The sequence below is a fragment of the Anolis carolinensis genome, chromosome 4 (genome assembly GCF_035594765.1).
Source record: "Anolis carolinensis isolate JA03-04 chromosome 4, rAnoCar3.1.pri, whole genome shotgun sequence".
Lineage (NCBI taxonomy): Eukaryota > Metazoa > Chordata > Lepidosauria > Squamata > Dactyloidae > Anolis > Anolis carolinensis.
Window position 1 is genome coordinate 46,744,954 of NC_085844.1, and position 16,637 is coordinate 46,761,590.

General features: G+C 37.5%; 1 protein-coding gene across 3 annotated transcripts; it reads right to left on the reverse strand.

Annotated features, from left to right (window-relative positions):
- Positions 1-275: 275 nt before the first annotated feature.
- Positions 276-12,106, reverse strand: LOC100554761 (monoacylglycerol/Diacylglycerol O-acyltransferase). Of its 3 annotated transcripts, XM_016995657.2 has the most exons (8): positions 10,180-12,106; positions 9,894-9,920; positions 7,697-8,045; positions 7,036-7,200; positions 5,322-5,515; positions 3,669-3,729; positions 3,262-3,401; positions 276-607 (listed from the first exon to the last, which is right to left on the reverse strand). In XM_016995657.2, the coding sequence occupies exons 3-8, from the start codon at positions 7,977-7,979 to the stop codon at positions 503-505; spliced, it is 948 nt and encodes a 315-aa protein (XP_016851146.1). In that variant the 5' UTR covers positions 7,980-8,045; positions 9,894-9,920; positions 10,180-12,106; the 3' UTR covers positions 276-502. The 3 variants fall into 3 exon arrangements, with proteins under 3 accessions (XP_016851146.1, XP_062836428.1, XP_062836429.1); XM_062980358.1 differs by having other exon boundaries at positions 9,894-12,106; XM_062980359.1 differs by lacking the exons at positions 7,036-7,200; positions 7,697-8,045; positions 9,894-9,920; positions 10,180-12,106 and adding an exon at positions 3,908-3,983 and having other exon boundaries at positions 5,322-5,411.
- Positions 12,107-16,637: the final 4,531 nt, after the last annotated feature.

The following is a 16,637-nucleotide window of genomic DNA, read 5'->3' on the forward strand; positions in this document are numbered from 1 at the left end:
CGAGTCCTACCTCAAATAGATGACTGCTTTTGATACCAAAATTAAGGGGATCAAAATTTACTAAGGGATTTGTCAAAAGCAACAGGGACACACTTCAGCATTCAATTCCTGGTGTAGATTGTCAACCAAAGCAATTAAAGCCATACAACCAGGTAGACATCAAATGACATTTACATAGATGGTTTCCAGATTTGCTACTAATAGTGTTTTAATTGGGAGTATAGTATGCATGAAAAGTGTGGTCAGCCTTCAGTTCCTCAGATACTGCCCTGAAGAAATGTTACTTAAATTTATTAGTTTTATTTTTTTAAATTCCACCACTGATAAAAAATCCTCTTACATTGAAAGTTGGAGAAGGGAGTAGATGAAAAAATTAATTCCAGTTTGATATAAAAACCTGTATAATTTGTGAAACAGCAGCTCCATATTCATGTTGAAGTTCCTTGTGATGAGCAATTCTGAAAGTATTGATGCATATCAGTGCAATCCTTCATTTCCTTCATTATTCATTTTTGCGACGTATCTCAAAGCGCTCCCCCAAAGCACTTAGTATGCTGCCTGGTATTTTCTGGTGTTTGTCTCGCAAAGCTTCAATAGCAATTTTTGCCTGTTACATAGAAAATAAGAGAAACACAAAAACACCCACATAGGTTTCATATCACAGAAATTAGAACCTATGTTCTGAAGATTGAAATGATATAGGTTTTAGGGATGCTATTCTTCAGTAATCTTCTTTTCAAAGAAAATAAGAAGTTTTAGCAATTTTCTTTCAGCTGTGTGAATGTCTTTGAAAATTATACCATTTTTAAAAACTACTCACAATTTGGAACTTATTATGTATTTAATATTTGCCCAGTTTTGTACAGAAAATATCATTTTCTGTGCAGGAAATGGGTAGGCAACACCATGGCAAGTATCACAAAAATATATAAAGTAAGACATTAGAGAATGAGGCACAGCTTCACAATTCTAGAAAAAACACGCACCACTCACATAATGTATTAACAAATTACCTCCCATGTAGCCATAATAAGGCCAATAAATCTCTGCACTGGGCCAAATACAATCCTATATATGAAAGTCAATGTGACATAGTAGTTTGAGCTTTGGACTAGGGCTGTGGAGAACGGGATTTGGATCCTCATTCAGTCATGCGGACACAATGGATGACTTTGGCAGATCACACTTTCTTGGCCCCTGCGGAAAGCAAAGCCACTCCCCCCTGAACAAATCTTGCAAAGTAAGCCATGTGATAGGTCTGAATACACTCACCCTCATATGTACCATTCCTAATCATCTAAGAGACCAGAAAGTCATAGATTGGAAACAACTTTAAATCATGTAATGAAGAGCTGTCCTCGGGGAGAAGGGCGGGGTAGAAATATTGGAAATAAAAATAAAAATGTAAGAATAGAAAACCATAGTTCATAACTGATTTTAAAGTATGGAACAACAAAACTAAGAGATAAACTTTTTGAATTCATTTAGACCAGTGGTTCTCAACCTGTGGGTCCCCAAGTATTGTGGTGTTCAACTCCCAGAAATCCCAGCCTGTTTACAAGCTGTTAAGATTTCTAGGAGTTGAAGGTCAAAACAATTGGGCACCCACAGGTTGAGAACCACCGATTTGGACTTTCAGGTAAGTATTATTTCCAGTTAAATAGATGTTTTGTTTGGTGTGAAAAGTAGCACAGAAATACATTAATAATAAAATCAATAAGATATAATTGCAGCCTAGATGTAGATATGGATGTAGATGTAGCTTTAATGTGTACCTATATTCCTGTTGACCTTACTCCACCCCTGTTGAAATGACAAGGGGTCAGGCAAGGCTGTACTTTATCAAGCTGTGTATTTAATTTGTATGCTGAACATATTGTAGGTAAAACAGGATTGGACTCAAAGGCAAGAGGCATGGGAACTGGAGAAAGGAAAATTAACCATTCAAAATATGCATATTATACCATAATACCAGTAGAAAATAACAAAGACTTGGAACGACCACAAACGAAAATCAGAGAAGTAAATGAAAAGTCAAGATTACAGTTTAACATTAATAAACACACATGATTTACATATATTTAAAACAGATAATGAAGACATAGAAATACATAGTTCAAAATTTTCCATACTTTGATTTAGGGTGCATCTAGAATTAATGTTGTTTGACACCACTTTGACTTCAACAGTCCAATGCTATGGAATCATGGGGCTTGTAGCCTTTCCTGCCTAAACCCTACCAAACTACAACTCCCATGATTTCCATAGTATTGAACTATGAAGATTAATGTCTCAAACTGCATTAATTCAACAATGCAGATTTACCCATGGCTATTAATCAAAATGGAGATTGCAGTCAAGAAACCAGAATAAGACTAAAATTTGGAAACACATGTAAGAGGTAATCTGTCAAGATCCTGAAGTGTTGAGATATATAATTGAATACAAAGTTAGCCTTGCCTATGGCAAAATGTATAGCTGTGAAAACAGCTGCTAGGAAGAAAATAATCTCACTTGAAATGTGCTGGGGAAGAGTTCTACAGATACCACAGATTTTTAAAAACACATCAATGTATCTTGGAACAAATCAAGACTGAACTGTTATCTAGAAACTAAGATGGTTAAACAGACTGATGTTCTTTGGATATATAATGGAACAGCATGACTCACTAAAAGGACAATAATGCCTGGTATGGTGGAAGGCAGTAGGAAAAGAAGGGTGTTTTCCAGATGGATAGATTCAATCAAGGAAGCCATGGCACTGAATTTACAAGACTAGGAAAACGTTTGTAAATAGGGTGACTCAAAGGTCTCTTGTTTATTGGGTCACCATAGGTCAAAGTTGATGATGACAGTTAACAATACAAATCCCAAATTGTGGATAGGATTTTAAAGCCATGGTTTTCAAAGTATTGATTGGAGACTGAAGAAAATGGCTAAAATTACTCATTGCTTCCATCAAGAATTTTTTTTGCATACATTACATTTTTAATCAAGATCAAATACATATCCACATGTACATTGCCACTAAAGAAATTTCAACTCCAATATTTTCTCATGTGTGTGTTAATAGGGGCCACTTCACCTGAACTCTTCTTATCATAGATAAAATACTGGCAATAACAGAGTACAGCAAAACAAAACCAAAGCTCTACTTTAGATTTCCATAAACTAAGACTCTTAGAGATCTTTAAGCATTTTGCACTGAATTTAAATGTAAATACATGTATATTTTTAAATTTCCAACAATAGAATACTTACTTTTTCAGCTAATTCTGCTGCAGTTATATTTGGATCATATGGAATAGGTTGTCCAATATGTGTCCGGATTTTGACTGGAAATAGTCCATACATAGGAAACACTAAAGTTCGTGTTTTCTCATAAAGCCATTGCATTGGTCCTATATATGAAATTAAAATCAGATGGGAATTGTACATTGGAAGAAATTGATATCAATACTTGAAAACTTGCATGGGTTCACTACTGTATGTACCACTTCTAATCATCTTCAAGCAAAGAAAGCACACATAATTTCTATGCTCGTGAACTAGAGTTTAACATTATTTGCAACTTGGGGTTATAGTCTTTCCACAGATTATTCAAAGTAAGATCATATAAATTTGCAATATAAAATCACATTTCTAAGTAGGTATAAAGTTCCACTTACTTATGTTTCCATATATGACATATCCCTCTCGGATATTTTGGGTAAACATAGGAACGATGGGCTAAGAAACACCAAAGGAAAAAAAAATAGAACATTTTTCTTTTAAAAACGAGTCCACATAGGCCAGTGACAACATTAATTGGAAATCCGTGGGAATAAATAACTTAGATTTGTGAGCAATTTAAAAGAGCAAGTGTAATAATTATAACTGCTGCCACAAGTAGGGAGGGATAATTTACCCTTTCCTCTTCTATAGCTGAAGACATTCCTCTGAAGCTGCTATTTGTATTGATGCTCCTGGGTGTATTTTATGTTCTATAGAGAAGGAATGTATATAGCTGGTTATTCCAGTCCTATATTCGGGATGAAAAATTCAGGTTTTCTTCCTGCTGAGTGAGATTATAAGAATTATTGTGCCTTTTAATATTTACCTGCATTTTGTGATACTTTATGAAAGTCTTAAGGGTTTGTACAAATTACAGTGTTTTTCCTTGAAAAAAATGGGTGTTTAAAAATTCCCACAATTTCTTTTGCCAAGAAGTCCTCTCTGTCTGTTTGTCTCTGTATTGTTTGGTTTTGATGAGTGACTCAACATGTCAATACCCTCACTTCTCATTGAGAATTTAAGTGCATCTACATTGTAGAATTAATGCAGTTTCACACCACTTTAACTGTCATGGCTCAGTGCTGTGGAATCCTGGGATTTGTGGTTTTACAAGGTTTTTAGCCTTCCCTGCCAAAGAATGCTTCCAAAATTGTAGTTTGATTAAGCACCACTGCTCTTTAATGCCATGGCAGTTGAAGTGGTATCAAAGCACATTAATTCTACAATGTAGATGCACCCTTGAAATTTTTTATGAATAGTATTTATATTCTGAATCTATAGCATTTTGATAGGTTTTGGGCTTCTTCAGAGTTGATCTCTGTTGAATGCCCCCCCTTTTTTTTAAAAGAATATTGACTGGGCAAATATAGATACATCCTCATATTTATTAGATAGTATATACAGTAGAGTCTCACTTATCCAACACTCACTTATCCAACGTTCTGGATTATCCAACACATTTTTGTAGTCAATGTTTTCAATATATCATGATATTTTGGTGCTAAATTCGTAAATACAGTAATTACAACATAGCATTAATGTATAATGAACTACTTTTTCTGTCAAATTTGTTGTATAACATGATGTTTTGGTGCTTAATTTGTAAAATCATAACCTATTTTGATGTTTAATAGGCTTTTTCTTAATCTCTCCTTATTATCCAACATATTCACTTATCCAGCATTCTGCTGGCCCGTTTATGTTGGATAAGTGAAACTCTACTGTACATACTTATTGATTTCTTTGATATTTTTAAATGTATATGGAGCCTTGATATTTGTGTGGGTGTTTCAAGCTACTTAAAATAGGGGGAAATGAAGAACAAGAAGAACACACTTGATCTTCACAAATCACTAACCAATACAGGTGTTTGATGGCTTTAACTGTTGCCTGTTCCACAAATATATTTGAACCAACTGTGGTGTGCATATCTCATTTAGATAGTATTGTTATGACATAATAATTTAACCATTATAGACTCTGATTTCCATTTAATGGAGACAGGTGAGCGATGAATGAGAGAAACAAAGAAAAGAAACAAAACTTACAACTTTTGCATCTATGGCTACTTGAGCAAATCCTGTACGCTGCCTCCAGATAAGCTTGTAAGTATTATCTCCATAATTCTGCTCTCGAATTCCGCCAGGTGCAACACCTAATAGATGTCCTTTCTCTAGAAGTGTCACACATTCTTGTCTTGTAGGATGAATACAGCGAATAACGCGAAAAAAATGTTTTAACCCTGAAATAATGAGTGTAAGAAATAATGACTTCACTCTTGGTATAAGAAGAAATCAGGATCTGTATCATATGAGTATTTTGCTTGTATGTAGCTGCCTTTTTACACCGCTGGAATAGGAGGCTTATCAAATTCTCCCCATATCTCTGATAGTATCCTTAGGGGATCTGATACACACCCATGAGTTTTCTATTGTTGTGAAAGGTGGACATAGGGTGCATCTACAGTGTAGAATTAATGCAGTTTAACTCTACTTCCACTGCCAAGGCTCAAAGCTATGGAATCATTTATGTTGTAGTGTTACAAGGTTGTTAGCCTCCTCTGCCTAACAGTGCTGATGCCTTACCAGACTACACTTCCCATGATTTCATAGTCTTGAGCCATGGCAGTGAAAGTGGGGTCAAATTGCATTAAGTCTACAATGTAGATGCACCCATACTGTAGCTGCAGTATTTCATTTCGAAAGATGGCACAGAGTCTTCCCTGTGAACTGATTTTCTCTTGCTATTTTCAAACATCTTCTGCAAAAGAGAGAAAGAAAAGTGGTTGACATGTTCACGCTTCATCTCTGATCGGACAGCTTTTCCATTAAAAAAAAGTATTAACGTTACCTCCCACCCCATGGTATATTAACTTCCATTCCCAAACATGAATTTAAAATAATTCAGTTAGACATAAGACCATTCCCATCACTCTTCCTTTCAACACTTTGCCTATTCAGCAATCCCTTATTTCTAAGCAGATTGAAGATACTGGGCCACATGAAATGCCATGAGTTTTCTTTGTGTATTTTGCAATCCCTGCTAGCCATTATAGAATTAATGCAGTTTGAAACCACTTTATCTGCCATAACTTAATGCTATGAAATTACACAAGTTGTAGTTTTACTAGGACTTCCACTTTTTTTTTTGCTAAAGACTGCTGTTGTCTCACCAAACTACAATTCCCATGTTTCCATAGCATTGAGTCATGACTGCATTAATTCTACAGTGTAGCTGTATCTTGAGGGACGATGCATCTGAGCAGCAGCAGATTTTCTTTGCTTGTTCAGCTCATGTTTATCTTCCAAAGACATTGACACAAAAACTATTACGGAGAAAAAAGAGAGGCAAACTCCTTATATCCTGTTCTAATAACTTCTACATATAAAAGAAAGCAGCACTTGAGGACAGTGCTTTGTAAAGACATCAAATAGGATACATTTCTTTTATTTCACTTTCACTCTGTACGGAAAAATCAACTAATGAAAAAGGTTATATATCTTCTCCTACCCACACATTTTCTCCATCTCAACTTGCATGCAGTCTAATCAGTGATTTCACACTTTAATACAGTAGATTTTTTTTTAAAAAAAGGAATCCTGTGCACAACTTCAGCCACATTATATGTACAATATATGGAAGATTCCAAACAATAAGGAAATTTTGAGAATAAATTAGGAAAAAATCCAAATAGCATGAAATAATGATATGAAAGGGAATCATTTTCATTGCAAATACATTTTCGTTTAGTTTAATTTTTACCTGGTAGATGAAAAAGGAAATGGCTAATTACAGAAATGCAGAATCTGCCTGTAATTCTATAGAGTGTAAACATAAATAAGTACTGATCCATTGCTAAGGCCCCATGGTAATAAACAAGAACAGCCGGTCCTTTTGGAAGATTTTCTATTCCGCAAATTTCATAACCTATGAAGGAAGAACATGCAATGTATTAAGCATTATTTTATGAACATCTAGATCACATAATTTCTATATCTTAATAATGCATTGATTGTTTGCCTTTTTGTTTTGTGTGTGTAAACCGCCTTGAGTCCCTTTGGGGAGCGAGGGCAGTCTAGAAATAAAGTTTTATATTGTTGTTGTTGTTGTTGTTGTTGTTGTTATTATTATTATTATTGAGGCCAAATGATAAAATTGTATGTGTGTGTATATGTGTGTGTATGTGTAGCTTTAACGTGAAAGATATCATTATTTGTGTTTCAAAAAGAAAAGTCATTTTGAAAGTAAAATTCTAATGAAATCTATGGCTCCCCTTCCCAGAAAAATGCACTTAAATTAATGACCTACTCAGGAAAATAAGAGATAAATTAGATTCTTATTCCTGCTCTGAATCAAAAGGCTACCATATCAGAAGACCTTTTGAAATTTAACCTTTCAGGGATTATGTGGAATTCATGCTTACCATGTAATATCTTTCCCAACACATATGATACAGTTGTCAGGATTTGCTTTGTTTTGTCCCATCGTTTGTTATCTGTATCTTCTGGAAGGTTACCAATTTTCCTACAAATGACACAGACTGTGCTGCCAATGTACATTGCGAGGACCGAAACAAGAGCAGGATAATATAATATTATCAGAATCCCTAACACTGTAATGGGATACAGCATTACATCTGAATATCCACTCAAAATATAATGTATAGGGTCTTGCTTTAAACCATAGTCAGTACTTTCAGCTGTCATCTTTCAAATAAATGGCCAACTTCATAAAGTCACACTCCAAGACTAATTATTTCCTCACTTTTCTCCCTGGGAAGAAAAAAAAAAGAGAATACACAATTGATTATGTATGCCAACTACAATCCTAACCAGAAGATCTACCAGCTGGAACAATTTAGGTAGAATCCATCTCTCTATAACTATGTGCAAAAAGTTCATGGCTTTCTCTGTGCAGATTTTCTTCTGTTGGCCAACTCACAGCTCAGCAAGATGTGCTCTAAATAGGAAGCTTGTTTTTTTTTTTTAGCAAAAATACTCTAAAAAGTCTTGCAGAAAAGGATGCACTCTAGGGCCACACTTTCCCATATCTCCTGTATGGGTCTCTGAGGCCATAACTTCATCATTGATGTTCATTTTTATGAGGACAAAAGGAAGAGCTATAGTGTACATATCCCTCTCTAGATATGTACAGATGTCTACGTATCTATGTATCTTTCCCTCTCTACCAAGGCAGAGATTTGAAACATGACTAGTCTTTCTTCACACAAGTGTTATGCCATCACTGTATACTCTCCAGATATGTCCCTGAAATGTATCCAGAAATTAACTGTTATTCCATTGATATTCTCTCTGACCATTTCATTTATCTCTTTCCACAGGCCAAACAGGAATGATTCCAAGGCATAATAACATTACTTTTCCTTGCATCACCTAAAGCAGTGGTTCTCTGTGCTTCCCCAGATGTTTTGGCCTTCAACTCCCAGAAATACTAACAGCTGGCAAGCTGGCTGGGATTTCTGGGAGTTATAGGCAAAAACATCTGGGAACCCACAGGTTGAGAACCATTGACCTAAAGTCAGCCTTAGAATTCAGAATTTCCCCTGACTTAGGGCTAGGAGGAATAAGTGGTCCAGTTCCCAAATGGACCCAGCCACAATTGTCCCCACTACCATTCCACATTCTGTGAAAACAGCAGCCTGGGCATATGAAACACAGAGAGAAGTGGATAGTAGGTTACTTCTCCCTATTCTGCCCTTTGCCACCGTAATCTCTAGTCACAAAATGGGATCTACCTGTTCTCAGTTTCTTGCTTGGGTGCAGTTGGGATCATGGGGAGGACTGTGAAGGCCTGAGAGAGAAAAGGGGGATTTCTTCCACTCCTTTTCTTCCCCTTCCCATGTAGCTGATATCAGGGCAAGTGATGTGGAATAGGTTTTTCCCATGTTGCAGCTGGATACCGCAGTGACATGAATGGTGATGGGGGCATTTAGCTTGGCTGCCCAGTGAGTGGTGCAAAACCATATTTGGTGCTACTGGGTGATGTGGACTCCCTCCCGTCTCTGTGGTGGCTGGAGAATCCCTGTGGGGGCACTTATAGGGGCTGATCAGGTATCCAGCATGCCATAAAATAAGTCAGTATAGATGTGCCTTAGTTGAAATAAACAGATACATTTTGTTAAAAGGCACAACAGTATCCTATATATCTGAAACATCAATTTTGCTGGAAAAACATAATTTTAAATCTAAAAATAATTTCACATTTCCAAGCTACAGAAGTTTTGCACTGGTTGATTTGTTCAGGGTAATGACTAATAATAATAAGATTGAATGATTTGGTTTCACTCAATCTTATCACTATTAGAATCAAATCTAGTGGGTTCCATAAACACTTACACACCAGACATTTTTGCTTCTATTCCTATGAGGATGTGACTAATGTTACCAAGCCACAGAGGAGACTGAGGCACTCAAAGCTAATGATCTATATCTATGTTTTATTAGGTAGCTGATAAATAGACTGCAATATTGAAAAGTAAAGAATTCTCTGTCTGTCCAATCAGTAGATCTAGAGTATAGACCTCAAAATCATGGTAGTTAAAGTGATATCAAAGTACTTTAATTGTATAGAGCACAAAGAAATAAGCATAATCACAATACCTTATTTATTGATGAAGCTGATACATTCTGGAAACAAATAAAAATAGATGGTATTTAATATCCATCCTAAAATATATCTTGATTTCTGTATTTTTGCTATCACCAGATAGTTAACAAAATATATCTGTAAGTAATGACAATATAAGTAAAGTTGTACACAGAAACAAAAGGTTACATTTTTAAATAATATAATGGTTTAAGAACTATTCTCTCATAAATCTAATTGCTTACATTTAGAACACCATATATCAGAATTTGTAAAATGAAAGTAAACATAAGCACTGACCTTGTGAATAGACAATCTTCTGTTGAGAGTACTGAATTCCAGTTACAAAGTCTCTCTCCTTCTCTTTCTTATATTGATGAAAGTCAATGATGCAATCATTAAGTAGAAAAGCTGGTTATTTTAAATAATCCAAAATGTATGATCTGAAGTAATCAGTTGAAGATGCATTGTCCTTATCTGCCCACACAAATCTTTGCTTATGCAAACAATGGTCAGACATAGTATGATACATACACACACAAAAAGTGACACGCATCCATTAAATCCCTCAGAACATGAAATCTGAATTGCAGTGTTGCTTAATAACAAGATGGTAATGAATAATTATGTTATTCCGTATTATCTAGGTTTGTTTATATAGGTACAATTTTCTGCAAGGTAGCCCCAAAAAAGGTTATAAGATACACTTCTAAAGAAGACGTGGGACCTTAACAGATGCAATCTTCTCTGTGTCTTCTCTCTGGTTTCAGGTGCTGGCAAAACCAAGTCCCACAGAGGCCATCCCACAATGCACAGCCACTTCTGGTGGTTGCTTAAGGGAATCCATGTCTGAAAATGGTGATAAGACTCAGTTTACTGTAATCCCTGATTCCTAATTAGAGAACACTGGGATAGGAATGATGTGGGATAGAAAGCCAGCTGGAACACCAGAGGGGTTTGGGAATTGGAGGCACTGTTCTGCAGTGGTTCTAGTCATACCTCTCAGTCAGATTCCAGATGGTGGTATTGGGGATAGCTGCTCTTCAAAAAAGTAGCTATTACATGGCATCAAACAAGGTGCCATTCTATCCCCAATGCTTTTTAATACTTACATGAAATCACTGGGAGAGATCATCCAGAGGCCTTGAGCAGGATGCTATTAGCATGCTGATGACACCCATATAGTTCTCCATGCTTTCAAAATCAGCTGCAGCTAAGGATACTATTTCCTCTGAAAGAATGCCTGGGGGAGGTAATGAGCTGGCTCAGGAAAAACAAATTGAAACTGAATCCAGACAAAACGTTACCAAGATTGTTGTTCTTATTCCAAAATATTCCAATAATACGAAAGAATAGTATATTTAAAGAATGGAATAAAGACATAATGAAGTTTGTTTGGAAGGGGAAGAAACCCAGGATTAAATACACAATATTAACAGACAAAAAAAATAAATAGAGGAGGATTTGGATTCCCAGTTTTAAAACTTTATCACGATGCCTGTGCCCTGGACTGGATAAGAGATTGGATGAACCTCAAAAAAGAAAAACTACTCACTTTGGAGGGTTATGACTTGAGAGTGGGCTGGCATTCGTATGTTTGGTACGAAAGAGAGAAAAAAGAGAAAAACTTTGGGAATCACTTCATCCGGTCTCCTTACTTAGGACATGGCAAAAATACAAAAAGCTTTTTCATTTAAGGACCCCATTATGGTTATCTACTAGGCTTGATCGATCCATGAAAAATTTGATTCTAAACTTGTTTCAAAACTAGAGGGGGGCAGTTTTTCGTTTTTGTTGCTATTTACGAATTTGGCCCCCAAAAATTTTCGAAATTAACGAAAATTCGTTATCTTCAAAATTAATTCGTTAATGGCGGACGCGCATGCACAATTCCCAAAAACAGCACAGAGGGAGAGGACTTTACAGGACTCTCCCACCCTCATTTTTTGAGTGATCTTCTTCCAACTTGGTACAGTGGTAGAACACATTTAAAACTGATAGCTCACCAAAATTTGGAACGTTTCCCTTATCCTCTGATTTTTGGCGAATTTTCATAGCTTTTATAATAAACCATTTTTAATAATTGCAGAAATCTGTTCCTGGTTTGAAAGTCTTATTTCCTGTTAAATTGGGTTGTCTTTACTGTGAAAGTCATTGTTCTACTTCAGAAACTTTGTTTTTGTGGCTGAAACTTTGTTAAATTGGTGTGTGTGTGATATATATTGTGTATATATATATATATATATATATATATATATATATATATATATAGTCCCTGCTTATGTGTGTGTGTGTGTGTGTGTGTGTGTGTGTGTGTATAGGTAAAGGTAAAGGTATCCCTTGACGTTAAGTTCAGTCATGTCTGGGGGTTGGTGCTCATCTCCATTTCTAAGCCCAAGAGCCAGTGTTGTCCATAGACACCTCCAAGGTCATGTGGCCGGCATGACTACATGGAGTGCCATTACCTTCCCAGAAACACCCAGAAAATGGGAATTCCAGACAGGAAACAATCAGGGCCAGCTAATACCTCCCAACAAAGGATTCCCCCAGGTAGGAAGCAGCCAGGCTTTGAAGCTGCAAGGCTATTCAATGCTAATCAAGGTGACCAATTGCAACATTCACACTTGCCTCCCACAGACAAGAGTTCTTTCTCCCACCCTGGACCTTCCACAGATATATAAACCCCACTTGCCTAGCTTCGCACAGACGTCAAAACCTCTGAGTATCAGGCCTGGCAGGCAGGGAAGGGCGAGCGAGCGAAGGGAGGACAGCCGCCGGAGGAGGACGAAGCAGAGGGGAAGGGGTCTCGATCCGCCGCCTCCGCCCGCCTGGATGCGCCTTGCGAGGAGGAGGCGGAGGAAGCAGAGGAGGGGGTGGCAGAGGGAGAAGCAGAGGCAGGCAGTGAGGGAGGCATGAGCAGCGCCGCCCACGCCCCTCGCCCGCCTTCGCCTTCCGCCTCCTAAGCGACCCTCCCTCCCTCCCTCCCAGCCCCATCCTCCCCGCAAGGCTTCCGAGGAGGAGGAGGAGAGGACGCCGCCCGAAGGAAAGGTCGGTGGGCTCTTCGGGGGAGACCTTGGGGAAGGTCACGGGAAGGGCGGGAGGGGAAGGGGAAAAGCGCCCCATTTTCAAGAGCCACTTCGGGAGGGAAAGAGGGCAACCAAGGGGGGACCTCCCTCTCCCCCTCCTTCCCTCCTGGAAGAAGAAAGGAAAGACACGTGGACGCGCCTCCTTTCCGACGTGCGGGCCTCGCCTTCCTGGGCGCTGACACGCGAGAGCCTCCCTCCCGAAGACAGAAACCTGGCCCAGTCCTTCCTCGGTAGCCTATTGGGAGATCACCCTTGGGAGGTAATAATAATAAATTATTATCAGCTGCTGAGGCGAGGCGGCGGCGGCCATTTCCCCCCTCCGTCTTCCTCCTCCTCCTCCTCGGCCTCCTTCCCCCTCGCCCCCTCCCATTGGCTGAGCCCGTGACGCCCCTTTTGCTGAGGGGCAAAAGGGAAGGGCCTGAATGGTGGGAGTTTGGGTGCTTTGCAAAAGCTTTTTTTTCCTAACGAAAAAAACGACGACATAACGAAAAACGGCCTCTCGCGATTCGAAACCACGATATCCAGACGTGTGACAACCAATGCTTCAAAATTGCTTCAAAACAAACGAAAATAACGAATTAATAACGGTTAACGGGGAAAACGAATTATTTGAGCAAGCCTATTATCTACTATGGAAGCCAAACAAAGAAGACTATTAGGTTGGTCTAACTGGCCAACATATAAGGATTTGCTAATCAAAGGTTCACCAACTTTGAAATCTCATGAAGAGGTTAAACAAAAATTTACCCACATCTCCTGGTTACATTATCTGCAGATTAAGGAGCAGTATAATAAAGACAGAGAAATTGGATTTAGTCAAAGTGAGCAATTTTGGGAGAAAATCTTAGAAACAGAAAATAAGATAATTACAAAAATTTATAATAAACTATTGGAGTGGTCCACAGAAGAGGAAACAGTAAAAAAAATGTATGATTAAGTGGGCAGAAAAATTATGAAGACCAATAACTCTAGCAGAATGGGAATCTATTTGGACTAAAAAATTGAAATACACATATGCAATGGACCTGAAAGAGAACTGGTTAAAAATGTTCCACCGCTGGTACATCACACCAAAGAAATTAAACCAAATGTATACGAATACTCAAAAAAAAATGTTGGAAATGTGAGGAACAAGAGGGAAGTTATTTTCATATGTGGTGGACATGTAAAGAAACAAAAAAATATTGGGAGAAGGTCCACAAAATTTGTCAACAAATACTTAAAATAGATTTCCCTAGAAAAGCGGAATATTATTTATTGGGTATAACGGACCGGGATATTCACTTAGATACTAATGATGATATCCTATTTACATACTTAACTACAGCCGCTAGAATTAGTTTTGCCAAAAGATGGAAGCAAAAGGAAATACCAATATGGAAGAATGGCTACAGAAAGTGAGAGAGATAAAGGACATGGACAAACTAACGTTTTTATTAAAGAAAAATACAGGGACTCCGATAAGATATACAGACTGGACTAAAATAGAAGAATTTGAAAGAAAAAGAAGCTGAAAGATATTAGTTAAAGAATAGAAGGATGATTTTTTTTTTGTATCTTTCTTCGTTAGCTATTTGTAAAGCAAAGAATCAAGGACTAAGCCAATATAAAGGACAACATCTTTTTTTTAGAGTTTGTCCCTATTACTACAGAAAAAGAGGCTGACTCAATATTGGTTTTTGTATCACCCTCTTTTGTTTATATAGAATGGGAAACGCAAAGGCGAAGATGGAAGTCATTTTTATCATTTTCACTTTATTTTTATTTTTGATATATAAATTATTTTTTATTTTTTATTTTTATTACAATATTTTTATTTTTATATTGTTTTTTGTGCTAATCTGGGTATCAGCTAAATTTTGTGCTTAAGCCTTTTGGACTGTTTTCCTACATGTGTTGGTTAGTTGTTTGAATTTGTCTTTGGTAAATTCTCTCCTTTTCCATTTCTTGCACATGGATCTGCACACATTATTCGCCAATACATCACATAGTCCTAGACACTTGGGAAGTGTTCCAATACAACAGCCAGCATAGTGATCTTGTTTGCTGTGTACTAATCTTGTTGTGTATCAAATAATAATGATAATGATGATGATGATGACAATGATAATAGTAAGGGCAATACCAGAGGCCACCCAGTCCAACCTGTTTCTGCAAGCAGGAAAATCATAGTCAAAGCGGTGTCAAGCAAGACTCACTGTAGTCTAGTTTGCCTTCTGTAGGAATGAGTGCTGTAGTTTTGGACACAGTAAGCTCCTGGCCTTTTAGGGACAATGCTGAATTAGAGACTACCCCCAAATGAAAAACCTGATTTCTGGTAATCAACAGAATTCCTATCTTGTTTAGTTTCAGTTTGTTATCTTACATCCAGTCTGTCGTGCATTCAGATATCCACAGCCTCCTTGCCATGAGATAAAAAGAAAGACAATTTGGTTTCACAATCATAATTTGTTGTGGTGGTGGTGGTGATGTGCCAACTATCAGGCAAGATTTGTTCAGAAGAGGTTTGCCATTGCCTTCCTCTGTGACTAAAAGAGTGTGACATGGCCAAGATCATCCAATGGATATCATGAACAAATGGAAATTAAATCCCCTATTTCCAGCACCATAGTCCAATGTTCAAACCACTGCACTGCTTATCTGCAAAATGATGGATAAGCTCCCCCTAGTGACTTCATGTATATATCACTGGCCCACACACATTTTGGTGCCTCAAATGTTAGACCTCTTTCTGGGTATATTTGACATGCTGATTCCAAACATGGTGTCAGTTTTCCTATCAGTTCTAGTGTTTTGACACACAGAACATATGTCGTCTATATCAGTTATGATCTTCTTACCCATAGAAAAACATGTTAATCATATCTAAGAAATTAGATCCAATGCTGTCTATGTAATGCAGTTTTCTGAATCAACACCACAAATAACTCCAGAAACAGGCCTAAAAATCAAGTTGAGATGTGCCTTCAAACACTAATACTCCCTGAGAAATCCCATAAACTGAGAGCTGTAAACTTGATGCTCCAGCACCATCTTGTGGGAGGATTTGACTAATTAGGATGAAAACAACCTCAAAAGAGTCTATATACCCATCAAACCCTTTAGAAATCTATAATAAGTTATGATAATGGATAATACTGGGAGGTCTAGCAGAAAAAGATAAAATTCTCTCCTGCTCATTCAAGTTCTGATATAGATCATCCATAAGGATGAGAAAATATATTTATATTCTCCAAACAGCTGAATTATAATCCAAATAGTCAACTGCATCCCATGGAAGACAAAAATTATGCTGCCACTACTTAGTACTGCTTTCTGTGCAGGGAAACTGCACATACATTCTTCCCAAAGAATCAATCCTAGATTGTGAGTAGCCTTTGAAAACTTCACATTTTTAGTTTCTTTTCGCTGTGAGGTTAAAAATAGTAACTTCATTCATTTTTGTTTCTAAGAAGGACACTTAGCATGATTTCCTGACTAAGGTTCATCAGAATCTATTTCATCATATTGAAACTAGAAAGGAACAAGGAGGCGGGGGGGGGGGGCACAGTGTGGAATCAGACCGGTATGAACCTTTTATTTTCCTCTCAGTTTTCCCCTGGATGAAATATTGATCCTTAGGGCAGTCCTATAGCTGAGATGCTCCCTAAAGCAAGGAATCCACTTCTCATG

Coding starts and splice junctions, on each gene's coding strand:
- LOC100554761 (XM_016995657.2), bottom strand. CDS start 7,979: ATGACAGCTGAAAGTACTGACTATGGTTTAAAGCAAGACCCTATACAT. Junction 3,730..5,321: donor TAGCCATAGATGCAAAAGTT/GTAAGTTTTGTT, acceptor GGTGTTTCTTAG/CCCATCGTTCCTATGTTTAC. Junction 608..3,261: donor CAGCAGAATTAGCTGAAAAA/GTAAGTATTCTA, acceptor TCTATGTAACAG/GCAAAAATTGCTATTGAAGC.